Here is a 27,372-nt window from a genome sequence, read left to right on the forward strand (position 1 = left end):
GATGTTCAACTATTGTTTTCAAGGTAATCTACTTACGCTCGTAGACATCGATTCATGGACCGTCTACATCCGGGTTGTATCCGGTTTATACCGACCAACATCACATGTGCACTAGCGGACATGGAGCAGCGCGAGTAGCGACGACATCATCACATCATCCAAAAACAAGGCAGACATTGGATGAATATAATTTGTTAATATCTTTGGCTGTGAGTGATGTGAAAAAAAATCTGCATTTGTGCACAAAGGTGGTGACTAAAGTGTCTTATTAGACATTTTCAAAACGGACTTTTCCATGTAGCTGTTTATGGAAATCTTTCTGGGGCGGGCATCAGTTAAACTGCAGTATCGAAGCAAAACTGTAGGATTAGTCAAAACTGTGCTTCTAGACCAGAACCCTGGCCCCTTGGGATCCAGCAGAGAAGGGGTCATATGGGTACCTCACTGTTGTCCCCTGATGCCTCACTTACGTCCTGACAGAAAGTCAAGGTGGATCAACATCAGTTGTCACGTATTTGTCACAGTTCTGCACCCAAATGTGAGCCATCAGGCCCCGCGGGAGCAGCCTGGAGTGTGTCTGATTTTATGGAGCTGGTGCTTCTTCAGAATCTCCTGCAGTTAGCTAACATTACATTATCATTAGTGTCATAGTGTTTGGTAGTGTGATGGAGGATCTGTTTTACTGTCAAACAAACGACTTTAGTTAGAAACAGAATATGGCTGAATGTCAGATTCTGGGTAAGAGGGAGAGGAGAGCTGAATGAGACAATTGGAAGCTGCGGTTGAGTAGCCATTGGTAGGATGAGCAGCCATGTTGGGAATCTATACAGGCCAGGGCACCGGGGTTATCACCCCTGTTCTAGCCACAAGATTTTTAATGACCACTGAGTCAAGACCTCAGTTTCAACAGCTCCTTCACAGATAATTGAAGATGATAACTTTTCAGAGTGCTTCAATTTAGCCGATGATTCCCTCCATGAGGCACAATGCTGCATACCGTGGTTTCACCTTCAACTACTGTTCACCTCTGTCTCATTTATCTTTTTCACAGAATCCCAGTAGCCCAGTCCCACCAGCTTAATCGTTTCATCTGCAGCATGATTGTAAAGGGAGCCTTTAAAGGAAGCAGCACCTCCATTAAACAGTGGTTTAGTAATTAATTTGCTTTCTTAGGCTGTGTGCTTACACAGGTACTGTATGCACACTAGCAGTTCATCAATAGTTGTTCAGATTGGAATACACTTTAGAACAGATTTCAGAATACAGTTAGGATACAGTGCCTTTACTTGCATGTTACTTTCTGCTGTCACTAGCCTTGCCTGCCGCTGGTGCGATGTGATTTCAGTGTGTGTTTATACGCTGTGTTTGACCCACAAGCACAGATGGAAATTCCAGACAACATGTGCCGGAGAGCAACACTCAGAAAATCCCTTCAGGGTGTCTGGTGGTTTTACATCTGCCCGCTGACTGCTTGGTTCCTGGTGCTTTGCAATATAAAAATATTTTATATAATCTGCTTCATGCTCCATTGGGCATCCTTTGTTGAGCGGAAGACTTCAGAGTAAATCTGTTTTTTATTGACTGTCCTTATTCGTCAAGTTAATTTCTTCTTTTCAATGCGAGCAGAACACTTCAAAACCCCAGTCTGTTAGGGTAAAATTCCCAGAGTGCTGCAGTTCTGTAGCTACTGGTTTATGGATTCAACTGGTCTAGTAGGCTACCTAATACAAAAGATGCATTTACACGGGGGAAAGTAGGCCGGTACGGTCCATTATGGCGTCCCGGCAAAATAAATAATGGGGGTACGCTATACCGGTAAAACGTGAGTCTATCACAATAATTAACACAAAATGCCAATAAAATTATAGGCTATTAAACCATTATTTAAAATTACCACAGTGGTGTAGTGGAGGGTAAACAATGCAGCTTACCCACATTTTTAGGGGGCTGGACAGTTTACCCCCCTTTTGCAGAAAAATACATTGAAAGTGTAGGGAGTGTCATTTATTTTACCACTACTTGGGCGGTAAGAAAATAAATCTACTTTCACCTCTGAATGTACAAATTAAACATTGGTATTCTGGTCATGTGATTTCCTCTACTTACCTAACCCAGTTAGCAGGCTAGTTGATTGTGTTCGTTGTGATTTCTGACATCTGTGCACTGTGGAGGCAATTATTATCCAGATTTCATCACTTATGATAAGCTGAATTTGTTGATACTTCAAGCAGCCAATGCAAAATAGATATTTAATTACATAACACACCATAGTTTAATTTAATATTTATGCACAAAGCAATGGTAGACTTTTAATATGTTGTTGAAGAATTTGACACACATACGGCATCTAAAGAAGTTTAAAAAAACAACGTAGGCCTACTGTGTTTTTTGGTGAACACTCAACCGTTTGATGGATAACTGAACTATAAAAGAGATGGAATAAGGAATTCAAGTACAAAAACAGTTTTGATAAAAGAAACATGTCTTGTTATTGGCCAAATGATTCCAATGTACAGTTGCATCCTCACATGATCTACACCTATAGGTTATTGTATGTTTAAGAAACACGAGACCTTTGGCTGTGGTCTGGAATCTGGAACACTTGGACAAGAACAGAACAGATCAGAGTTTGGAATCATTTACATCTCACCACCATCATACTGTAGACAATGTCCTTGTTCACATGAAGAGACTGAAACATGGTATATACAGAATCCTGAGGCCCCACGGCAAGTACTTCCTCAAAGTAACCCAGAAATGTCTCTCTCTCTCTCTTTCGCCGAGTCTGTCTGAGCTTGCTGATACCAGAGAACGAAGAGCTGGGACAGTGGCGGCAGTAGATTCTCAGACGAATATCAGACACAGTTCAGATGTGCTGTACATCCAAATGCAGTGTTCCATCAAATTACAACATTGTGAAATCACTGGGTTCCCCATTGCTATGCTTCAGCTGCATCATTCCTCAGTGCCTTTGAGCAGCAGTTTCTTTGAGAATTCACACCTTTCTATACAGGGAAGTTCACACGTATAACTGTAAGGTAAGCTGAATGTCTGGGTCCTTGGATTGATCTGAAACAAACAAAAGGGAGAGCACTCAGATATTGCGATACAGTATATTGCAGTGCAGCTATAATAGTCTTGATTATTAGATGGTTTATGGTAAGATGGTATACATTAACAGCTCCATGGAAGATGGAACATGTCAAAGCTGACCTTTGCAGTTGGCCCATCTAAAGTTAGAGGTATCCTTTGCTTGCAGGTTGTTGGGTGTTCTAAAAAAGAAAAGACAGTTCTCATATTCTTGAGTCAATACCTTGTGCCTTTGTCTGTCAATATAAAACTCTATGTTGGTCTGTTGGTGCAAATCTCCCGTGCCTCTACCTATCCCCCCTCCAATATAACTCTGATTCAAATTGTAATGAGAGGTTATCTTACCCGGGTGGTTTTGATCTTGTTCCCAGCGTAACACATCCAGCCTGAGTTGTCAGGCAGCGTCTTGCACTCTTCATCCTCCAGGCAGGGCTCCATCTCGCACCACCACTTACCAATCACTATGGATGCTGCAGGCAACAAAACCATAAGGTGACCTCAGTATGTCTTACCCAGTGGAAACGGAGGCAATATGAGAGAGCAGTATATGACTTGAAGATGGATTGGTGACTAGCACTGAAGCAACCTTAGGTGTATTTACAGTGGCTTGCGAAGGTATCCACCCCCCTTGGCATTTTTCCTATTTTATTGCCTTACAACCTAGAATTAACAAAATATTTTGGAGGAGTTTGTATCATTTGATTTACACAACATGCTTACCACTTTGAAGATGCAACATATTTTTTCTTGTAAACAAAAAAACAAGACAAAAAAAATGAAACTTGAGAGTGCATAACTTTTCACCCCCGCAAAGTCAATACTTTGTAGAGCCACCTTTTGCAGCAATTACAGCTGCAAGTCTCTTGTGGTATGTCTCTATAAGCTTGGCACATCTAGCTAATATGTAAGTCGCTCTGGATAAGAGCGTCTGCTAAATGACTTAAATGTAATGTAAATGTAGCTACTGGGACTTTTGCCCATTCTTCAAGGTAAAACTTCTCCAGCTCCTTCAAGTTGGATGGGTTTTCATCTGGTGTACAGCAATCTTTAAGTCATATCACAGATTCTCAATTAGATTGAGGTCTGGGCTTTGACTAGGCCATTCCAAGACATTTAAATGTTTCCCCTTAAACCACTCAAGTGTTGCTTTAGCAGTATGCTTAGGGTCATTGTCCTGCTTGAAGGTGAACCTCCGTCCCAGTCTCAAATCTCTGGAAGAATGAAACAGGTTTCCCTCAAGAAGTTCCCTGTATTTAGCGCCATCCATCATTCTTTCAATTCTGAACAGTTTCCCAGTCCCTGCCGATGAAAAACATCCCCACAGCATGATGCTGCCACCACCATGCTTCACTGTGGGGATGGTGTTCTCGGGGTGAACAGAGGTGTTGGGTTTGCGCCAGACATAACATTTTCCTTGATGGCCAAAAAGCTACATTTTAGTCTCATCTGCACAGAGTACCTTTTTCCATATGTTTGGGGAGTCTCCCACATGCCTTTTGGCGAACACCAAACGTGTTTGCTTATTTTTGTCTTTAAGCATTGGCTTTTTTCTGTCCACTCTTCCGTAAAGCCCAGCTCTGTGGAGTGTACGGCTTAAAGTGGTCCTATGGACAGATACTCCAATCTCCGCTACGGAGCTTTGCAGCTCCTTCAGGGTTATCTTTGGTCTCTGTTGCCTCTCTGATTAATGCCCTCCATGCCCATCTGTGAGTTTTGGTGGGTGGCCCTCTCTTGGCATGTTTGTTGTGGTGCTATATATTCTTTCCATTTTTTAATAAAGGATTTAATGGTGCTCTGTGGGATGTTCAAAGTTTCTGATATTTTCTTATAACCCAAACCTGATCTGTACTTCTCCACAACTTTGTCCCTAACCTGTTTGGCGAGCTCCTTTGTCTTCATGGCGCAGCTTGCTTGGTGGCGCACCTTGCTTAGTGGTGTTGCAGACTCTGGGGCCTTTCAGAACAGGTGTATATATACTGAGATCATGTGTCAGATCATGTGACACTTAGATTGCATACAGGTGGACTTTATTTGAACTAATTATGTGACTTTAGAACATAATTGGTTGCACCAGATCTTATTTAGGGTCTTCATAGCAAAGGGGGTGAATACAAATGCACGCACCACTTTTCTGTTTCACCTTTTTTCATTTCACTTCACCAATTTGGACTATTTTGTGTATGTCCATTACATGAAATCCCCAAAAATCTATTTAAATTCAGGTTGTAATGCAACAAAATAGGAAAAATGCCAAGGGGGATGAATACTTTTGCAAGGCACTGTAAAGCATTTCTTACATTTCAAATCAAAGAGAAAGCCAGACGTCTAGACATGTTAATTGAACGAGGGGGCATAGCTGTAACTAATGCGGGACATATTCTTGCTCTGGAAAGAGAAAATTGCCTTAAATACAGGGTAAATGTCCAACACATCTTGGATGTCTGACAGAGAAAAATACCCTGTCAGTCCTGACAGACAAAAGAGACCTCAAATTCCCTCACTCTGTCTGTGTACTCTGCTCAGTAATTGTGGAAACATTTCCTAATGGTTAGAATCTAAAGAAGAATACAAGCAGGTGAGAAGTGATGCTTGCTCTCAGGGCCGGCCCCAGGCATAAGCAACATAAGTGACCCCAAAAAATGTAAAACAGTGGTCAAAACATTAAGGACACCTTCCTAATCGTCACGCTCGTCTTCCTCCTCGTCTGAAGAGGAGCATGGATCGGACCAAAACGCAGCGTGGGTTGAATACATATCTTTTAATAAAGCAACGAAGACGAAAAACACACTTGACAAAATACAAAACAAATAAACGACGTGAACAAACGAACGAAGGAACGAAAACAGTACCGTGTGGTGCACAAACACAGACACGGCAACAATCACCCACAAACAAACAGTGAGAACAGCCTACCTTAATATGGTTCTCAATCAGAGGAAACGTAAAACACCTGCCCCTGATTGAGAACCATATCAGGCTAGTTGACAACCCAACATAGAAACACATAACATAGAATGCCCACCCAGCTCACGTCCTGACCAACTAAACAAGACTAAACAAAGGAAATAAGGTCAGGAACGTGACACTAATATTGAGTTGTCCCCCTTTTGCTCTCGGAACAGACTCAATATGTTGGGGCATGGAGTCTACAAGGTGTCTAAAGCTTTCCACAGGAATGCTGGCCCATGTTGACTCCAAATGCTTCCCACAGTTGTGTCAAATTGGTTGGATGTCCCTTAGGTGCTGGACCATTCTTGATACACATGGGAAACTGTTGAGGGTGAAGAACCTGGGTAGAAACCTTAGATTTGTGTAGGGACTATATTTCGTGGAAGGATGAAATAGTGTCCAAATAACGTTTTTAATGAAAATATGTCAATCATTATTTGAATATGTTGGTAACCTGTTGTATAAAAGTGATCATGCTCTTGAAGCTGGTGTTCGGAGGATATATTGGCACCGTTTACCAGCCCGACATGAAACAACACCCATGCCAATATATCCTCCAAAACCGGCTTCTCGGGCGTTATCACTTCACTATAGTAATTACGGCCGAATACCGACTGGGTACTATTTTGTTAGTCACTTTCACTCAGAGATCATTAACATGGCATAAGTCATTGCAAAATGTGCAGAATTGCAGGAGATTAGCTTTAAAACTGCAAAAATGTAGCATCACCACATGGCAAAATGAGTATACAATTTTAGCATTTTCTCTTTGCCCCACAGCATAGGAAGAAATACAGTATATAGGCAGTAATACAGGCTACTACTGTCTTCTGTTTGATCTTTACTAGAGATGCTAAAATTGTGTCTCATCTGTCAAAAAGCCAATACATACAATTCATAAAGCAACAGTACATTTCCACAGTACAAAATTAGATAGTTGAGTATGACCACAACTTCAGTAAAAGTTTTGTCTGAGTGTTCTTGGCTGTCCTAGTCTAAGTGCTTTTCCACTTGGACCTGTTCCTTACGGTGAAGAGGGTCACCGTGGTTTGTTGCCAGGAGTCTGATCGAACAAAGTTTATAGTGCATCTATTAAACAACAACTCCTTAGGCGGCTCTGTCTTAGACCTGGCACGAATCAAAACAAAATGCATAATACACAAAGAACCATTGCAACTTCTCTAGGGAATGTACTGTATGCCATTGGTGAATGCATATGTTCTATATACATTCTATACATTCTCTCAGGTTAATACTTCTGCAGTGAGCTAATCAAAAGAAAGGGATGGTGCATCTCTGTCTCTACTGGCCACCTGCTGTGAGAAATGCTATCCCAGATCTATTGGGAAAGGCTGAAGCATCATATACAATCCAAGTTATATATTGTACTACTTTTATGCAACCCTGATAAAAAAAATATTCAAGAACTGGTTCTATAAGCAGCATCTGTGTGTGCGAGTCCAATCAGTGATAGGGCACACACTTCCCTTGCACCTGCAATTACAATGGGAGTTGGGCTGCTAGTCTTCCTCTACTCACCGTCAACACAGGAGGGTCTGTTCCTGGTGGTCCCTGCCACCTTCCCTGGTAGACAGGAACACTTGACCGTCTGGGACCGCTCCTCAATCTTGTTCTTATTACAACATCTGTGAGCCGCAATCACTTCACACGTTCCTCCTTCTAAGAAAAGATAAACAAAAGCAAACAAGTAAAAACTGTTCAAAATAACTTCTTAGGTTAATCAATGGCAAAGTTAGCACAATCAACAATGATTTATGTAGCTACTGTATGTTGGTAGGCCCGTTGTTGGCCTGTTAAATTCCTGTGAATGTTTTAGGCTTTATCTCAATATAAACATCCTGTAGATGGTATCTCTTTATGCAAGATATCACAAGTGTATTACATGTGACAGCTATTAATATGTTTACCATAAACAAAAGTAATGTCTGTCGTGAGTTTTGTGCTTTGATTGAGTGAGGCCCCAGAGGTCCCTAGCTTGTGTGAGAGACTAGATAAATACATTATCAGGATGAGAAGGCCTCCAGGGGCCCTCCCTCCGTCTTAGTCTGAATAATGTCCCTTCATGTAATTATCAGGAGGTTGGTTCAATTTGCCTACAGGACGCCGTCCCCCGCCATCCCCCTCATCAGGCTGGCTGTCTTATTCTGCCTACGGAACATCTCCCTATCAGGATGCCCCACCTGCTGTCCTCAGCGGTCTGCCCCTACAACTAACACTAACAACACAACAAGTATGACCAATCCAATAATTAGGCCTGTCTGTCGACCAAAGACAAGGAAAGTTTATATGTGAATCAGGAGGAAAATATGAAATGTTTCCCATTTGGCAGAGTTTTTAGAGAGAAACGTATATGCCATTACGTTTTCAAAATGTGTTACGACTAGAGAATGTAATTGCAGAGCAGTAGTGGATATCACCTGCTGATGAAAGTAATACTATGGAACATATAACCCATGACACTGGGTTGAATAATAATGCTATCACCTTACCTTGTGCAATATTCAAAGATTAGTCAAATACAGCCAAAGGACTTTTTCCCAACTGGATAGAAATGTAGATTTGTCTTCTAAGATATAAGATTTCAAGTGAGACCCATATTCTTAGTCAAAACCCAGATAGACATTTAAAAGAGTTTAAATTCAGGTTGGAGAGGAGTCGGTGTCAGCTTCATGCTATAATTCAGCGATCATGTTAAAGCCTGGAGAGATTATCTAACACGACCTCTCCTGAACCCTGGATGACCTCCTGACCCCTGATTGAAAGGAGACAACACAGCCCATTCTCCTCTACTAATGACTGACTCACTCATTCCACCACCTCATCTCAATAGCAAGAGGATTTAGTTTAAACATTTTCAATACAACATGCAAAGAATTTTAGAGACTGCCAAATGTTACCATTATACGTTAGGGTTTAATTAGGATTTTTGATATACTTCACCCACACACTGCCGTTATGCATAACATTGTGTTTTTTAGAGTGTGCATTGTACATCACCCTGTCAGCTATCTGAAGTGTTGTTTGAGCCTAGCTTGACTGAGAAGTGACTGCAAATAACAGCAATAGAGATTGGAAGCTCCGTTGGAGAAAGCCTAGAGGTTTAATTTGCAGCAATAATTGTAATAGAATAATTAAACAATGGTAATTGACTAAGTTTAATTGAATGGGATGAAATAAATTAAAGACCTTCGCTTTCCAAATCTCTCTGTCTGACAAGATTTCTCAATAATACCGTGTGGTTTCAGTGGGATTTTCGTGACTCAAGGCTGGTGGTTGAGAACAGCCTTTGGCAGGAGTTGAGGAGAGACATAAACTTTATCTCTGAACCTGTATGACAACGGGGCATGTTTGCACAATGATAATCCTGATTTTATTTCGAAGTGGAAGCAGTAGGCCATCAGCTAAAACAACAACAGCCCACAGGGGTTAGTTCTCTTTAATGCATCTTCTTAATTGCATAAGACAAGACCCAGATTAATCCTTTGATCTATTAAAAACCACACTACTCAACAGAATCCCCTTTGTTCGTTGCTTATGTTGCTTGTTGAGAGCAGCAGCAACGTGAACAGGAGAAGTTTGAATCTGGATATACTCTATTTTTGGAAATCGTCACCTCTGAAGAATATATTAAAATCAAATAAAAATGCAAATAGGCTTGGTTATTTCCAGCTGGTAGGTGTATTCGGTGGCTTTAAACAAAAGTAATGTAAAACTGATGAGCGTTCTTTAAGCTCAGTCGGTGTGGCTCAGTTTGTGACTGCCACACTCTTAATGCTCCGAGACTCCATCTCTACGCACACACGCTGCATGCTCAGAGACCACATCTCTGCGTCATGAATATATCAGGGGAGATGGAGAATAACATGGTTGGAGATGAATAGTGCCTCATCAGGTGACGGCTGCTGGAGCCATGCCAGGATATAATTGTTTTCTGTATTTCCATTCCCTCTTCCATTATCAATCACTGAGAACAAAGTCAGCTGCCCTAATGACAAATGGCTTCAGAACTTGTGTGTGCGTGTTTGTGTAGTTATGTGTCTCATGGAAGCTGTGATATTGTATAAAGGTTGGGTGGGATGGTGTGCTTTCTGAAAAGCACAAAATATCCCATCTCTCCCTGAAAAGCACATTATGTTAAGCAGGTCATGAGCCAGTTCCTGATCTCTTTCCTTATTGTTTCTCCCACTATTGTGTTAACTGGCAGAGAACCGGAATCCTGCTGAGACGTTGTTCCAGGGGGTAGAGGGGTAATGCAGGCAGGAACAGGAGGGGCTCTGCTAGTAACGCACTATTTTAGTTGCCATACCATGCCATGTTTCTGCCAGTGCCATCTTCCTGTCTGTACAGTAATCTAAACATTGGGTTTGTCAGAACACAGGTGCCACACAACCTGCAACCCGATAGGTCTGGCCCACATTTATTTAGCTAGAGACATTGACCTTTTGAAAGCGCCTGCAAGTTTGCTGAGGTTATAAACTATTTGTCATTGCATTTTGAGGAAAGATAAGGTACTGTCATGATATTTGACAATGTACTTTCTGTGGCATTCAGGGGTTGTAACACTTCAAACCAGAGTAAATGGGGCTTGGGAGGCCTGGTTCGTGGGGGCTGCAGAGAAAGACATTTGTGTGAGCTCTTAATATTTTAGGAACCCAAGATTTGGACAGGTCACAACACCTGGAGTCCACAATAAATCCGTTTCTAAGGAGTGACAGAGGAGTAAATCAGTTTCTGAGGAGTAACAGAGGAGTAAATCAGTTTCTTTGGACTCTGGAAAGCGAAATGAAAGCCAGTAGAAATTAGGAATTAGGACTTATTACCCCTGCTATAGAGGTTCATACTGTAGTGTCAACCCATGCATGACAATTACTCACAACATTGACATTCTACAATTGCGTGGATCTTAGATTCTCTGTGCCTAATGGATGTGAACAGGGGCCATATGGGACCAATAAATGTCTATTCACCAGTGATGAAGCTGCTATTGCTCAGACGCAAATGTTCGCTACATCTCACTAGAAATGTCACTATATGCCGTAAGCATGCCAAGACTTGCTGTCTACTGTAATAAACACATGTGAAGTAGTCTCCAGAGGATCTGACCGCATGTATTCTATCTCAATGGGTAGTGGGTGCACTCTTTCCCTCTCCAGCAATCTGTGTGTGTGTGTGTGTGTGTGTGTGTGTGTGTGTGTGTGTGTGTGTGTGTGTGTGTGTGTGTGTGTGTGTGTGTGTGCGTGTGCGTGTGTGTGCGTGTGTGCGCCGTGCTAGTTTAAAACGAAAATGAAACTGCAATTGAATGTACTGTGCTATCTTTGCTGTGTTTCACACTGCCATCCACTTGGAAAGCCTTAGACGCTCAATTTAGCAGGTAACATGGCTCTTTTCCGAGGTTCTGTGGATGCACACATACTACGTTGTGAATGGTTCTTTCCCATATACACACACATCTCCATGAGTTCTGGCAAACCATAGCCCATGTTTGGAATGGAAGTAGCCAGCCTCTCACCATTAAATAGAAGATTCGCTCAAGGTGACCTGTAATAGGCCGCGCTCACAGTTCATTCTCTGTGTCCATGCCAGCAGGCTACCACAGCCCTGTCACTGGCAGGAAATGAGACAACCAGATTAGAGAATGTCAAATTAATGCAGATGGAAGACAGTGAGGGTCACAAAACACAAGCCTGCATGGTGTCAAATTGAAAGACTAGGTTTTTCCACCCAGTAATGTCCTTGCAGGGCTGTTGTTATTCTGGTCTCAAATGCTTGGGAAAAACATGGAGAGAACTATTGCATGATAAATTGTGTGCCAATCATGACACATTTGTTTCTGCAAAAAAGAAAAATGGATGATAACATGATATGATGCCAATCATAAGTTTGTCTTTTGCAATTCAAAAGACAAAATGACATCTAGATGAATCGTGTGAGTCATGGGAGAGAAAACAAAAATGAAATAGCTGAATGTTATGAACAATGTAAGATCAATGTTTTCTTTTCTCTCTTAGAGCAAATAACATGGCTTTGAAAAGCAATAAGAATTCCTAATAACGCACTGATCAAGAAGGCTAAATCGGGATTCGACAGTCCCTTCTTGAGTGTGTGTGTGTGTGTGTGGTGTGTAAGTGTGTGTGTGTGTGTGTTTACTTTTACCCTCCCAGACCAGAAAGAATTACTCTCCCCCTCTGAATTGGATTTAGCAAAGTACTTTTTCACAGCATGCGCAATTTACACATGGCTGAAGAAAAATATAAATTGCTACTCAGAAAAAGTACGGCCCATGAGAAAATTAATATAAGCAAGGACATTTATGAAATATATGACTGGCAGCACTGTCACTTAACAGCAGTAGCATCTCCCTCCTCTTGGTAGTTATTTTGCATTTCAATAAAGTATTGTCCATTCTCAGAGGCCCGTTGCACCTGACCATATCTTTAACCCTCCTGTGTTAAAGATGCATGAAAACAGCATTGAACAGAGGAACCAGAGAGAAAGGGAGGAGGGGAACCAGAGAGTGGAAGGGAGGAGAGGAACCAGAGAGAGAAAGGGAGGAGAGGAACCAGGGAGAAAAAGGGAGGAACCAGAGAGAGAAAGGGAGGAGAGGAACCAGAGAGAGAAAGGGAGGAGAGGAACCAGAGAGTGGAAGGGAGGAGAGGAACCAGAGAGTGGAAGGGAGGAGAGGAACCAGAGAGAGAAAGGGAGGAGAGGAACCAGGGAGAAAAAGGGAGGAACCAGAGAGAGAAAGGGAGGAGAGGAACCAGAGAGAGAAAGGGAGGAGAGGAACCAGAGAGTGGAAGGGAGGAGAGGAACCAGAGAGTGGAAGGGAGGAGAGGAACCAGAGAGTGGAAGGGAGGAGAGGAACCAGAGAGAGAAAGGGAGGAGAGGAACCAGGGAGAAAAGGGGAGGAACCAGAGAGAGAAAGGGAGGAGAGGAACCAGAGAGAGAAAGGGAGGAGAGGAACCAGAGAGAGAAAGGGAGGAGAGGAACCAGAGAGTGGAAGGGAGCAGAGGACCCAGAGAGTGGAAGGGAGGAGAGGAACCAGAGAGAGAAAGGGAGGAGAGGAACCAGGGAGAGGAAGGGAGGAGAGGAACCAGAGAGAGAAAGGGAGGAGAGGAACCAGAGAGAGAAAGGGAGGAGAGGAACCAGAGAGAGAAAGGGAGGAGAGGAACCAGAGAGAGAACAGGAGGAGAGGAACCAGAGAGAGAAAGGGAGGAGAGGAACCAGAGAGAGGCAGGGAGGAGAGGAACCAGAGAGAGAAAGCAAGGAGAGGAACCAGAGAGAGAAAGGGAGGAGGGGAAACAAAGAGAGAAAGGGAGGAGGGGAAACAGAGAGAGAAAGGGAGGAGGGGAAACAGAGAGAGGATTCCGAGAGGGAACGGTAGGAGAGGAACCGGAGAGAGAAAGGGAGGAGGGGAAACAGAGAGAGGAATCCGAGAGGGAACGGTAGGAGAGGAACCGGAGAGAGAAAGGGAGGAGGGGAAACAGAGAGAGGAATCCGAGAGGGAACGGTAGGAGAGGCACCGGAGAGAGAAAGGGTATGGGTTTTTCTATTTGCATCTGAGCCTCAAAACATGTCTCCACAGCTGTCACACAGGGACGCAAAGGCTGCTCTAAAACTGGTGTTGATCAAGGGCATAAAATCATATTCTCAGTCTTGAGGAGGAGGATCCTTATGTGACAAAATGCCCATGGTGATTTCGTTTGGCTATGGATATACTATATGTGTTGTTGGGCGTGACAACTAACTACAGCAGCAATCATGCAATGAAACAAAAACGTTCCATTTGGTAAAAATTGGACAAAAAACATGGAACATGAGTCTCTATTCTTCTTTATTATTTTTCCAAAAATGTAATGTCAATGCTTTGTCTGCCTATCTATCCATCTTTCCCTAGCTCTCGCTGCCTTGTACGTTTCCAGGTATTTAATATCAGTATATAGCCTTCCCAGATGAAACAGTTCCAGTCTGCATTAAAAAAATGAAAATAAAAAAAAGAGGGAAGATGAAAGGTGGGCACTATTCAAAGAGTTGTCAGTGGAAAGCTGCTGAGCTTGTATCTGTAGCTACAATCTTAGAAAAAAAGGTTCCAAAAGGGTTCTTCGGCTGTCCCCCTTTTTGGCTGCAGGGAAATCTTTTTGGGTTCCATGTAGAACCCTCTATTGAAAGGGTTCTACATTGAACCCAAAAGAGTTCTTCAAAGGGTTCTCCTATGGGCACAGTCGAAGAACCATTTTAGGTTCTAGATATCACTTTTTTTGTTTGAGTGTAGGTCCTCTCCTCTCAGGGCTGGACGGACGGACGCTGCAGTAGTCTGGTGCAGGTACGAGTGTGTCTGGCTGCCCTGCAAATGCACTCTGCTGCAACATTTGCTCTGTGTAAATAATGTACAGCACAATAGAATGCTTAAATTACCTGTCATACAATAAGACATGTGCTCTCCTGGGTTGGGTAGTAATGATTTACCTAAGTTTCACAGGGTGACAGGGATGGTAATGGTAGTTGAAGGAAATGGTTAATTACTAATCCAATATGCTGGTGTTGTGCAGAGATGTCTTAGGTAATAATCACTTTCAATTATCTTTATTGTGCATTGAGAATAGACTAGATATGTGGGTGTTGGTGACGTATGCAGCCTATTGTATGAAATGCTTGCTATTAGTATACCACTTGGTTACTGTGAAGGGACAGTACACCAGTCATCATCTCTATTAAAATTGTGTAGGTGTTTTCTTATCACATGTCCCATGTGAGAACAACACACACTACTCATGCTCTGCCCCAATTGATGCTCTCCAGCCTAACTCCATCACTCATCCTATGATAGGGTTCTCATTATTGCAACAGAGCAGTCATTTCTATCATACCACACCACTCTACCTCGGCATGCTGCATGCTTATCACCAACTCTGAACCTGCTGTAATTGGATCTGTGGTTTAAATATGCAAAGTGATTTGTGGCAAACCAAGGAGGTATTAGAGGCATAAGAAGCTGAAATCTGCAATAGAGCCTGATACTCACAGTATTAATTACCTTGCTTATTTATCATACCAACTCTCCCCCTTGGACCCAATTAGGAATTCAAGATGCTATTTTACTAGCTAATGAGGTTTAAGTCATGATAATGAATTGAATATCCCTGTCGAGCATTTGAAATAAGTAAGAATGAAGGGTAACAACTCAGTATGGGATCATCCTGCAGAAATACTGTAGGTGTACTGGACATATAGTTTCCCTTATTGACAAGCCATTCATTTTTATGTAAGGGTTAGTGTTATTGGGCTCCCAAATGGCGCAGTGGTCTAAGGCACTGCATTTCAGTGCGATACTGCAATACTACAGTCCCTGGTTTGAATCCAGGCTGAATCACATCCGTCTGTGGTTGGGAGTCCCATAGGGCGGCGCACAATTGGCCCAGCGCCATCACTGTAAACTACAATTTGTCCATAACTGACTTGCCTTGTATAAAAAAAAAATATATATATATATATTTCTAGGGTTAGGGTTAAACCATGATGTGGACATGAAGCTAGAGTTAGGGTACAACATAACCTTCACTCCAAATCAAACCTACAACCTGATTTTGGACAATATTACCTTGAAGGATTCCTACTACCAAAGATTCTTATTTCCAAGGTCTATACAGCAAATGCTCCGGCAAACGAACAACCACTAAAAGAAACACAAGAAACCTGAAAACACCATCAAACCTGGAATTGAATAGTAATGTTAGTCTGAAGCTAGTTTTAAAGCCAAGAAGAAAAATAAATGACAATGATATATATTACTTTATGAGGACAGAATGCTAAGTTAAGGACAGCACAGATCTGACTGCAACTTCGATTAGCACTGAGGTGTGAAGTGAGAGGTGTCAAAGCTCTTGAGCCCAACAATGGCAGGAGAGTTTCAGAGCCTCTCCCACCCAAATGCAGAGGTCTTTGAAGCCCCCCCACCGGTGCAGAGGTCTTTGAAGCCCCCCCACCGGTGCAGAGGTCGTTACAATACAGTAACCCCTGGATTCATCTCTATTTTGAACTGATATGCAGCAATGACACTTCAATTGTAAATTACCTCAATAAGAAACAATATTGTTGCTTTGATCACATCAGAAGATATCCTCCTCGCAATCTCCAAAATACAACAGCCACAGGACAACTTTGTTTGGATGTCGTAAAGGACCATTTGCCGAAACTGAAGAGATATAGCCAACTAACAACCTCCTTTTCCATGTGGAAAAAAATGGTGGACAGAGACTTGATAGGTACGTTAGCTAGCTAGCTGGGATTTTCTACAAGGAATCTGCCTTCTGAAAAAGCTTCTCCCAAGTGGGTGTGACACCTACTCCCGTTGCCTGCTGCACTGCTGCTTGGATTCCACCTGGCGATCTGTTCACCGTCTACCATGGCCTGTCTCCCTCTGTCTGGTACAGGTACCCCCACGCCTCTCCGTTCTTTTGGGGCGAGTGACTCTGAACTTACAATGGCTAGCCCCAAGTTGTTAAGGGCAGAGAAAGCTTGTTGGACACTAAGAAAGCTTTGTTGAAGAGTGTTTAAAAAACTATTTTAAGGATCCGTCCCTTTTTTCCAATTTTCACCTAAATGTCATATGTCATACCCAAATCTAACTGCCTGTAGCTCAGAACCTGAAGCAAGGATATGCATATTCTTGATACCATTTGAAAGGAAACACTTTGAAGTTTGTGGAAATGTAAAATTAATGTAGGATCATATAACACATTAGATCTAAAAAAAGAGAATACAAAGAAAAAAACATGCATTTTGAAAGAATGGTACCATAATCTTTGAATGCAAGAGAAAGGCCATAATGTATTATGCCAAGTTCATAACTGTGCACTCTCCTCAAACAATAGCATGGTATTATTTTACTGTAATAGCTACTGTAAAATGGACAGTGCAGTTAGATTAACAATAATTTCAGTTCCAATATCAGATAAGTCTATGTCCTGAAAAATGTTCTTGTTACTTACACCTCATGCTAATCACATTAGCCTACGTTAGCTCAACCGTCCCGCGTGGGACCCACCGATCCTGTAGAGGTTTTAACCTTGTCCGGAACACCTCCAAAACAAAGGTCATGTGGTTTGGAAAGAAGAATGTCCCTCTCCCAACCTGTGTTATTACTACCTCTGAGGGTTTAGAGCTTGAGGTAGTCACCTCATACAAGTACTTGGGAGTATGGCTAGATGGTACACTGTCCTTCTCTCAGCACATATCAATGCTGCAGGCTAAGGTTAAATCTAGACTTGGTTTCCTCTGTTGTTATCGCTCCTCTTTCACCCCAGCTGCCAAACTAACCCTGATTCAGATGACCATCCAACCCTTGCTAGATTATGGAGACGTAATTTATAGATCGGCAGGTAAGGGTGCTCTCGAGCGGCTAGATGTTCTTTACCATTCAGCCATCAGATTTGCCACCAATGTTCCTTATAGGACACATCACTGCACTCTATAATCCTCTGTAAACTGGTCATCTCTGTATACCCATCGCAAGACCCACTGGTTGATGCTTATTTATAAAACCCTCTTAGGCCTCACTCCCCCCTATCTGAGATACCTATTGCAGCCCTCATACTCCACATACAACACCCGTTCTGCCAGTCACATTCTGTTAAAGGTACCCAAAGCACACATATTCATGGGTTGCTCCTCTTTTCAGTACGTTGCAGCTAGCGCCTGGAGGGAGCTGCAAAAAACACTCACACTGGACAGTTTTATCTCCATCTCTTCATTCAAAGACTCAATTATGGACGCTCTTACTTACAGTTGTGGCTGCTTCGTGTGATGTATTGTTGTCTCTACCTTCTTACCCTTTGTGCTGTTTTCTGTGCCCAATAATGTTTGTACCATGTTTTGTGCTGCTACCATGTTGTGCTGCTGCCATATTGTGTTGCTAACATGTTGTTGTCATGTTGTGTTGCTACCATGCTGTGTTGTCACGTGTTGCTACCATGCTATGTTGTTGTTTTAGATCTCTCTTTATGTAGTGTTGTGGTGTCTCTCTTGTTGTGATGTGTGTTTTGTCCTATATATATTTTTTTTTAAATCTCAGCCCCCGTCCCCGTAGGAGGCCTTTTTTGTAGGGCGCCATTGTAAAAAGGAATTTGTTCTTAATTGACTTGCCTAGTTAAATAAAAGTACAAATAAAAAAAGCGTAAGGGTTAGGGTTATGTCTAGGGTTAGGGTTTAACCGTGTTCTGGACATTAAGCTAGGGTTAGGATTAAGGTGAGGGTTAGGGTTATGTCTAGGGTTAGGGTTGAACCGTCGTCTGGACATGAAGCTAGGTTAGGATTAAGGTAAGGGTTAGGGTTATGTCTAGGGTTAGGGTTGAACCGTCGTCTGGACATGAAGCTAGGTTAGGATTAAGGTAAGGGTTAGGGTTATGTCTAGGGTTAGGGTTGAACCGTCGTCTGGACATGAAGCTAGGTTAGGATTAAAGTAAGGGTTAGGGTTATGTCTAGGGTTAGGGTTGAACCCTCGTCTGGACATGAAGCTAGGTTAGGGTTGGGGATTAGGGTTAAATAGCTTAACACCTTTTTTTGCAAGGGATAGGCAGGACAAGGACAAGGGCAATAAAATACACTGCAGATTTAAAAATAGATAAGAAAATCCCAAATTCTGTATTTTTTTAATATTCCAAACAGAATCTGATTTTTGAGGAAGGCCTAAGGGTCCTGACTTCTCACTGAGATACACACCAGACAAACAACACTAAAATTTGAATACTGATTAGCGCTGCCCCCAGGTGGTGAGGGTAGGCAACAACACATCTGCCACGCTCACCCTCAACACAGGGGCTCCTCAGGGGTGCGTGCTTAGTCTCCTATACTCTCTATTCACCCACGACTGCGCCGCCACGCAGGACTCCAACACCATCATTTAGTTTGCAGATGACATGACGGTGGTAGGCCTGATCACTGATGATGATGAGACAGCCTACAGGGAGGAGGTCAGAGACAAAAACCTCTCCCTCAACATCAGCAAGACAAAGGAGCTGATCGTGGACAACAGGAAATGGAGGGCCAAACACGCCCCCATCCACAATGACGGGGCTGTAGTGGAGCAGGTCGACAGCTTCAGATTCCTCGGTGTCCACATCACTCTGAAACTATCATGGTTCACACACATAAACACAGTCATGAAGAGGGCACAACAACGCCTCTTCCTCCTCAGGAGGCTGAAAAGATTTGGCATGGGCCCTCAGATTCTCAAAACATTTTACAGCTGCACCATTGAGAGCATGTTGACTGGCTGCACCACCACTTGGTATGGCAACTGCTTGGCAACTGCTTGGCAACTGCTTGGCAACTGCTTGGCAACTGCTTGGCAACTGCTTGGCGCTACAGAGGGTAGTGCATACGGCCCAGTACATCACTGGGGCCGAGCTCTATGCCAGGCGGTCAGTTGAAGGCCCTAAAAATTGTCAAAGACTCCAGCCATCCAAGTCATAGACTGTTCTCTCTGCTACCGCATGGCAAGCGGTACCGATGCCCCAAGTCTGGAACCAATAGGACCCTGAACAGCTTTTACCCCAAGCTGAAAGGCTGCTAAATAGTTAGTGAAATAGTTAACCAATAGCTACTCGAAATATCTGTGTTGACCCTTTTTTGACTCACATACGCTGCTGTTACTGTTTATTATCTGTCCCATTGCCTAGTCACTTTATTACTACCTATATGTACATATCCACCTCAATTACCTCGCACACCTGCACATCGACTCTGTGCTGATACCCAGTGTGTATAGACAAATTATCGTTACTCATTTTGTATTTATTCCTTGTGCTATAATGTTTCTATTTATTATTTGTGTTATTATTTTTACATTTTTCTACTATTTCTAATTGTCTTTTCATTTTTTGGGGGAAGGGCCCATAAGTAAGTCTACACCTGTAGTTTACAAAGCATGTGACAAACATGGTTTGATTTGATTTAGAGCTGATGCTGGTATAATGACAAATTAATGTTACTCAGAAACTCGCATCAACTGGTCAGGTGGTGTGAAAGGTATCACTGTTAATATGCCACTTTAGTAGCAGTTTATCAGATATTCAAATTAACATGGTGTACATGTAAATCATTCATACAGCATATTATCCCTTACAAAAAAAGTTTGCAGTTTTACATATAAAAATCGAATTTCCACATATGAAACCATAGTTCACATGTTAACATTAACACCACCTTTTCACATGTGAGGAGAATAACATGGTTTCACCTCACATTTGAATTGCAGTTTCACATGTGACATTTCTGGTTTCATATGTTAAAAACTTTCACATGAGATTCGGATATGCAGTTTCACATGTAAAAATGTTCACGTGAAAATCTAACTCACATGTGGAATTGCATTTTCACATCAGAAAAACATTCACATGTGAAAATCACATTTTATGTTTCAAGTGTAAGAATATTCCAAATGTGAAAATCCCACTTTCACATGTGGAATTGTGTTTTCACATGTGAAAATTACATTTGCCTTTTCACATGTAAAACAACTCCACATGGGAAAATATCACTTTCACATGTGGATATGCAAGTTCACGTGAAAATCAATCACATGTAAGGAAACTCGGTAACACTTTATTTGGATTGTCCATCTGTAGATGCTCTACTGACTATCAGTAACACTTCAACTTCACATCTACTTACTAACCCTAACACTAGTCCTAGTCCTAACTTTAACCCTAACCCTAGTCCTAACTTTAACCCTAACCCTAGTCCTAACTTTAACCCTAACCCTAGTCCTAGTCCTAACTTTAACCCTAACCCTAACCCTAGTCTTAGTCCTAACTTTAACCCTTATTCAAAACCTAACCCTAACCCTAGTCCTAGCCCTAACTTTAACCCTAACCCTAGTCCTAGCCCTAACTTTAACCCTAACCCTGGTCCTAGTCCTAACTAACCCTAACCCTAGTCCTAGTCCTAACTTTAACCCTTATCCTAACCCTTATTCAAAACCTAAACCTAGCCCTAGCCCTAACCCTTATCCTAACCCTTATTCAAAACCTAACCCTAACCGTAATCTTAGTAAGTAGTTGCTTAACAACAGATAGTTTGTTGATAGTATGGACTATCCGGACTATCCAAATAAAGTGTGACCAGAAAATCAATCACATGTGAAAATCAATCACGTGAAATTTGCAGATTCACATGTAAGAAAACTACACGTGAAGATTTCACTTTCACATGTGGAATTGCATTTTCACATGTGAAAATTACATTTGAATGTAAATGAAAGCAAAACAGACTCAAAAGTATTGATAGAAAAACAAAAAACATGTTTTTTATGTGAGAGCAAATGAATTGTAAATGGACTTTTCAGTGATTTTATTTAATGATAACCGTCACGTCTACTCCCGATCCCGCTCTCCGCCGCTCAACGTCGAACGTTTACTCATTATTAAACACACCTGCCACCATCGTTACGCGCACCTGCGCCTCATGAGACTCACCTGGACTCCATCACCTTCCTGATTACCTCTCCTATATCTGTCACTCCCTTTGGTTCTTTCCCCTGGCGTTATTGACTCTGTTCCTGTGTTTCATGTCTGTACGCTACTTGTGTTTCTTGTTTTGTTCCATGTTCCGTTATTTACTAAATTCACTCCCTGTACTTGTTTCCTGATTCTTAGGGTATATGTTACAAAGATGCAAATAAATGAAACGCCTCCCTCTTTCCTGCAATTTTCCACATCTTTGGTTATGTTACCCTGGACTTTGCTTTCACTACCCTTTTCCAGGTGCACCTTTTGGCACATTCATTCCAGCAACATAGTACTCTGCATCCCAAATCTAAATAAATAAAAAATTGGTGTGTAGACAGTGAAATACTTACTTACGGGCACTTCCCAACAATTGACAGAAATAGTAGAAAGTAAAACGTAATAATAAAAGTTATAATAAATACACAGTGACTAACAATAACTTGAATATATACATGGGGTACCAGTACCGAGTCGATGTGCAGGGCTACGAGGTAATTGAGGTCGACCAAAAGTATGTGGATTCCTGCTTGTCAAACATCTCATTCCAAAATCATGGGCATTAATATGGAGTTGGTCCCCCCTTTGCTGCTATAACAGCCTCCACTCTTCTGGGAAGGCTTTCCACTAGATGTTGAAACATTGCTGCGGGGATATCCATTGCGCCACAGAAGATTAGGCCTGGCTTAAAGTCGACGTTCCAATTCATCCCAAAGGTGTTTGATGGGGTTGAAGTCAGGGCTCTGTGCAGGCTAGTCAAGTTCTTCCACACCAATTTCGGCAAACCACTATTCAATTCTTTATAAATTTTTTGTACTTTTTACCACTTTTTCTCCACAATTTTGTGATATTCAATTGTTAGGAGAGTCTTGTCTCATTGCTGCAGCTCCCATACGGACTTGGGAGAGGCGAAGGTCGAGAGCCATGCGTCCTCCGAAACACGACATCGCCAAGCTGCACTTCTTCTTGACACACTACTCACTTAACCCGGAAGCCAGCCTCACCAATGTCTCGGAGGAAACATCGCCCAGCTGGCAACCGAAGTCAGCGTGCATGCGCCTGGCCAGCCACAGGAGTCACTAGAGCGCGATTGGACAAGGACATCCTGGACGACGCTGGGACAATTGTGCGCCGCCTCATGGGTCTCCCAGTCGCGGCCGGCTGCGAGACCATGAAAAACAGCCCTAGTGTCACACCCTGATCTTTTTCACCTGTCTTGTACTTGTCTCCACCCCCACCAAGTGTTTCCCATTTCCCCCCATTATCCCCTGTGTATTTATACCTGCGTTTTCTGTTTGTCTGTTGCCAGTTTGTCTTGTTTTGTCAGGTCTTACCAGCATGTTTCCCGTTTCTCCTGTTCTCAAGTTTTTGTTTTCTAGTCTTCCCGGTTATAACCTTTCCGCCTGCCCCTTTTGTTATATTAAATATTCTGAGAATCAAACTATCCACCTCCTGTGTCTGCATCTGGGTCATATCCTGAGGTGTGATAGTACGAACTGGCCATGACTGACCCAGCAGACTCAGACCAGCTTCGCAACGCTGTCTCCTCCCAAGGAGCCAGCATTGGAAGACACGAGGGGCTACTTCAAAACCTTATGATAGGACTCCCGACGTTGGCGGAACGCCAGGATCACATTTTCAATAAATTGCTGGAGCAATTCCGCAGATTATCTAATAGGCAGCAAGTCACTACGGTAACCCTCCAGACTCTCAGTAACCTTGCTACCTGCGGTGCTTCTCCCAAGCCTACCCCGGCTTCCAGAGAACCCTGCTTACCTCCTCCGGAACGCTACGTTGAAGGTCCAGGAACCTGCCTGGCGTTTCTCTCCCAATGCTCCCTCATCTTCGAGCTGCAGCCCTCTTCGTTTCCCTCAGATCGCTCAAAGATAGCGTAACTGACAACGCTGATGTCCGGGAGGGTACTCGCCTCGGCTACAGAGGTGTGGGAGCAACAATCCACCATTTGCCTCAGTCTGGAGGAGTTTATGGTGGAGGTTAGAAGGGTGTTCGATTCTCCGTTTTCTAGGAGAGAGGCTGCTCAGAAGCTACTTCAACTGTGTCAAGAGTCAAGTAGTGTGGCAGACTACGCAGTGGATTTTCGCACTTTGGCCGCCGAGAGTGCCTGGAATCCGGAGTCTCTGTTCGACATTTTCCTTCATGGATTATCAGAGGTGGTTAAAGAGAATCCGATGTCACCCGAGTTCCCTTGGGAATCACCGAGGGCTGTCGACTTGCCTTCTCCGGAGCCGATGCAACTGGGCAGGGCTAGATTGTCTCCTGCTGAACGTTTACGCAGACTGAGCGCCAAGAGCTGTCTGTATTGTGGAACTACAGGTCATTACATATCTACCTGTCCATTAAAAGACCAGGCTCATCAGTAGCTACGAGTACGCTGGTGAGCCATACAGGGAGTTTCCAATCCTCCATTACTCGTACCCTTCTCCATGTCATCCTGTTGTGGAAATAGCCAAATCCACTAATTTGAAGGGGTGTCCACATACTTTTGTATATATATAGTGTATGTACATATAACTAGGAATAAAGTGAGATAATAAACAGTAGAAGAAGTGTATGATGAGTCATAAAAGTTAGTGCAAAAAAGGTCAATGCAGATAGCGAAATAGTTCACCAATAGCTACACAGACTAACTATTTAGTAGTTTTGGGGATAGAAGCTGTTAAGGGTCCTGTTGGTTCCAGACTTGGTGCATCGATACCTCTTTCCGTGCAGTAGCAGAGAGAACAGTCTATGACTTGGGTAGCTGGAGTCTTTGACAGTTTTTAGGGACACTGCCTGGTATAGAGGTCATGGATGGCAGAAAGCTTAGCCCCAGTGATGTACTGGGCCGCATGCACTACCTTCTGTTGTGCTTTGTGGTCAAATGTCAAGCGGCTGCCATACCAAGCGGTGATGCAGCCAGTCAAGATGCTCTCAATGGTGCAGCTGTATAACGTTTTGAGTATCTTTTCAGCCTCCTGAGGGGGAAGAGGTGTTGCTGTGCCCTTTTCACGATTGTCTTGGTGTGTTTGGACCATGATAGATCGTTAGTGATGTGGACACCGAGGAACTTGAAGCTCTTGACCTGCTCCACTACAACCTTGTTGATGTGAATGGGGGCCTGCTCGGCCCTTCGTTTCCTGTTCCCCACAATCATTTTCTTTCTCTTGCTGATGTTGAGGGAGAGATTGTTGTCCTGGCACCACACCACACTGGGTGAACAGGCGATATCAAATCAAAGTTTATTTGTCACGTGCGCCGAATACAACAGGTGTAGACCTTACAGTGAAATGCTTATTTACAGGCTCTAACCAATAGTGCGAAAAAGGTGTGTGTGTGTGTGTGTGTGTGTGTGTGTGTGTGTGTGTGTGTGTGTGTGTGTGTGTGTGTGTGTGTGTGTGTGTGTGTGTGTGTGTGTGTGTGTGTGTGTGTGTGTGTGTAGGTAAGTAAAGAAATTAAACAACAGTAAAAAGACATTTGAAAAAAGAGTAGCAAGGCTATATACAGACACCTGTTAGTCAGGCTTATTGAGGTAGTATGTACATGTAGGTATCGTTAAAGTGACTATGCATATATGATAAACAGTAGCAGAAGCGTAAAAAGAGGGGTTGGTGGGTGGTGGGACACAATGCAGATAGCCCGGTTAGCCAATGTGCGGGAGCACTGGTTGGTCGTGCCAATTTAGGTAGTATGTACATGAATGTATAGTTAAAGTGACTATGCATAAAAGATAAACAGAGAGTAGCAGCAGCGTAAAAGAGGGGTTGGGGGGTGCACACAATGCAAATAGTCCGGGTAACCATTTGGTTACCTGTTCAGGAGTCTTATGGCTTTTCCGACTGGGACCTGGACTTCCATTTTCCGAATGAGCGATCGTTAGTGGCATATGTTTTTACGTGAGAAAAGCTTTTCAGGTCCGATAGAGACCCATATTCCTTAGTCTTCCTTCCAAAACCCCTTTCTCTTCTCTCTGAATCTATTGTGTTATAACCAAGCTGTTTTTGTTTAGTCCACTATGGATGGTATTTAATGTATAATGTTATTATATATTATTGTATATTCTGTAATTGTTTAATTAGTTAGTAAATAAATAATTAGGCCAATTGGTGTATGGATGATTCATAGTAGAGGCTGGGTTTGTGCAGATAACCAAGAATTTTTACGACGTTCAGATGAGACTGACGGAACGTAATAATAATAAATTAATAGAAGACTAATTGATCAGATATCAAAATATCTGAAGAGTTATATTCAGAAAATTATGACTCCGTAAAACCAACATTTTCCGTGGTGCCCCAACTTCCTAGTTAATTAATTTTACATGATTAGTTTATCACGTAATAATAATTACAGAGAATTGATTTGATAAAATAACAGTCTTCACATTTAATGATAAGTCAGAGACACGACACCGGCCGTCATTGAAAATAAGGGATGCCTAGGGATGTTGTCTGGTCCAGCAGCCTTGCGAGGGTTAATACGCTTAAATGTCATACTCATATCGGCCATGGAAAACAAGAGCTCACATTCCTCCTGAGTGGCAGCAACCCGCATCGGAAGGCACTGTGGTACTTGAAGCAGGATAAGAAGGTGTTAAACTTGTCCGGGAGCAAAGCATCGGAGGATATAGCTGGACTGTTTGCACTTGTCCATGTTCCCTTATTTTTGTTGGCAAAAAACAACCTATATACTTCCATTCATTTGTATCGGTTACTTGAGACGAGTCCCGTGACACTTGTGGGGGTCATAGAGCAAAATGGAGAGTCTCGCCTTTTCCACAGTGAGAAGGTGACAGACGCACAAATGTTACAGACACACAGACATGTTAACCTCTCACCATTACAATAATGGGGGAGGTTAGCATTTGTTTTGGGGTATGGTATTTATACTTCTGTAACTTTCTCTATCATCATTATACACGATTCATTCAGGATTATCCGTAATCATGGTAGCATCCGCATTAATGTAGAACTGTTTACAAACACATTGTATTCTTATTTACAATACAAGTGACTCCAAAATGACACAATACATTATTTTCCATGAAGTTCTATTGGGTACAAAATAATCTCAAACACAACCAAAACAAACAGCAAATGCATCAACCAAGTTTGTAGAGTAACAAGTTTGATGTAATCATTGTGTGCTCAGAATACGGGACCAAATACTGAACCTCTGACTAATTTAAAACAAATCTGTCTAAGTGCCTTAGACCTCTGCGCCACTCAGGAGCCTGAGTGCAGGGTTGGCCCTGGTCAATCCCTGGATGGAAGACTAGATGTAGCTGGAAGTGAGGGAAAAACATGTGAAAAATGATATAACATGTGAAACTTCACATGTGTCTGAAAACCACGTCTGACTTGTGAAAATGTAAATATGTTTGATATAAGGTCACACGTGTCTGAAAACAACGTCTGACTTGTGAAAATGTAAATATGTTTGATATAAGGTCACACGTGTCTGAAAACAACGTCTGACTTGTGAAAATTTAAATTTGTTTGATATAAGGTCACACGTGTCTGAAAACAACATTTTTTTGTGATTTTTTTGTTGTTATAAGGGCTGCATTCCTTTTTACCCAATCACATCAACCACTGTGTAGTGAATTTGCTATAGCTGACAACATATTGTTGTTGTTGACATGCCATGTGGATGTTGTGGATAATGGATATCACAAAACAAAGCCATTTACCTGTGGGTCAACTTGCTCTATCAGTCATTGAGGCATGATCAATTCAATGGAAGGATTATCACTTTACTCTGTTTCAGAATCAGATCTTATCCAAGGTTAGGATGAACATTATTCTTCTGCCCT

The 27,372-nt window shown here is 42.5% G+C and overlaps 2 protein-coding genes across 3 annotated transcripts in view; one reads left to right on the forward strand and one right to left on the reverse strand.

Moving 5' to 3' along the window:
- LOC129830010 (NEDD8-activating enzyme E1 catalytic subunit-like) overlaps positions 1–27,372 on the forward strand; it is a 74,461-nt gene that overhangs the window by 39,960 nt on the left and 7,129 nt on the right. The window lies entirely within an intron of this gene.
- LOC129830013 (chemokine-like protein TAFA-1) overlaps positions 2,259–27,372 on the reverse strand; it is a 45,530-nt gene continuing 20,416 nt past the window's right edge. For both annotated transcript variants that reach the window (XM_055892142.1, XM_055892141.1), the window contains exons 3-6: positions 7,579–7,719; positions 3,436–3,560; positions 3,214–3,272; positions 2,259–3,069 (exon numbers count right to left, since the gene is read on the reverse strand). In XM_055892142.1, coding sequence (XP_055748117.1) covers positions 3,237–3,272; positions 3,436–3,560; positions 7,579–7,719 — 302 coding nt within the window. In that variant the 3' untranslated portion in view covers positions 2,259–3,069; positions 3,214–3,236. The remainder of the gene's footprint in view (positions 3,070–3,213; positions 3,273–3,435; positions 3,561–7,578; positions 7,720–27,372) is intronic.

Source organism: Salvelinus fontinalis, chromosome 31, assembly GCF_029448725.1.
Source record: "Salvelinus fontinalis isolate EN_2023a chromosome 31, ASM2944872v1, whole genome shotgun sequence".
Lineage (NCBI taxonomy): Eukaryota > Metazoa > Chordata > Actinopteri > Salmoniformes > Salmonidae > Salvelinus > Salvelinus fontinalis.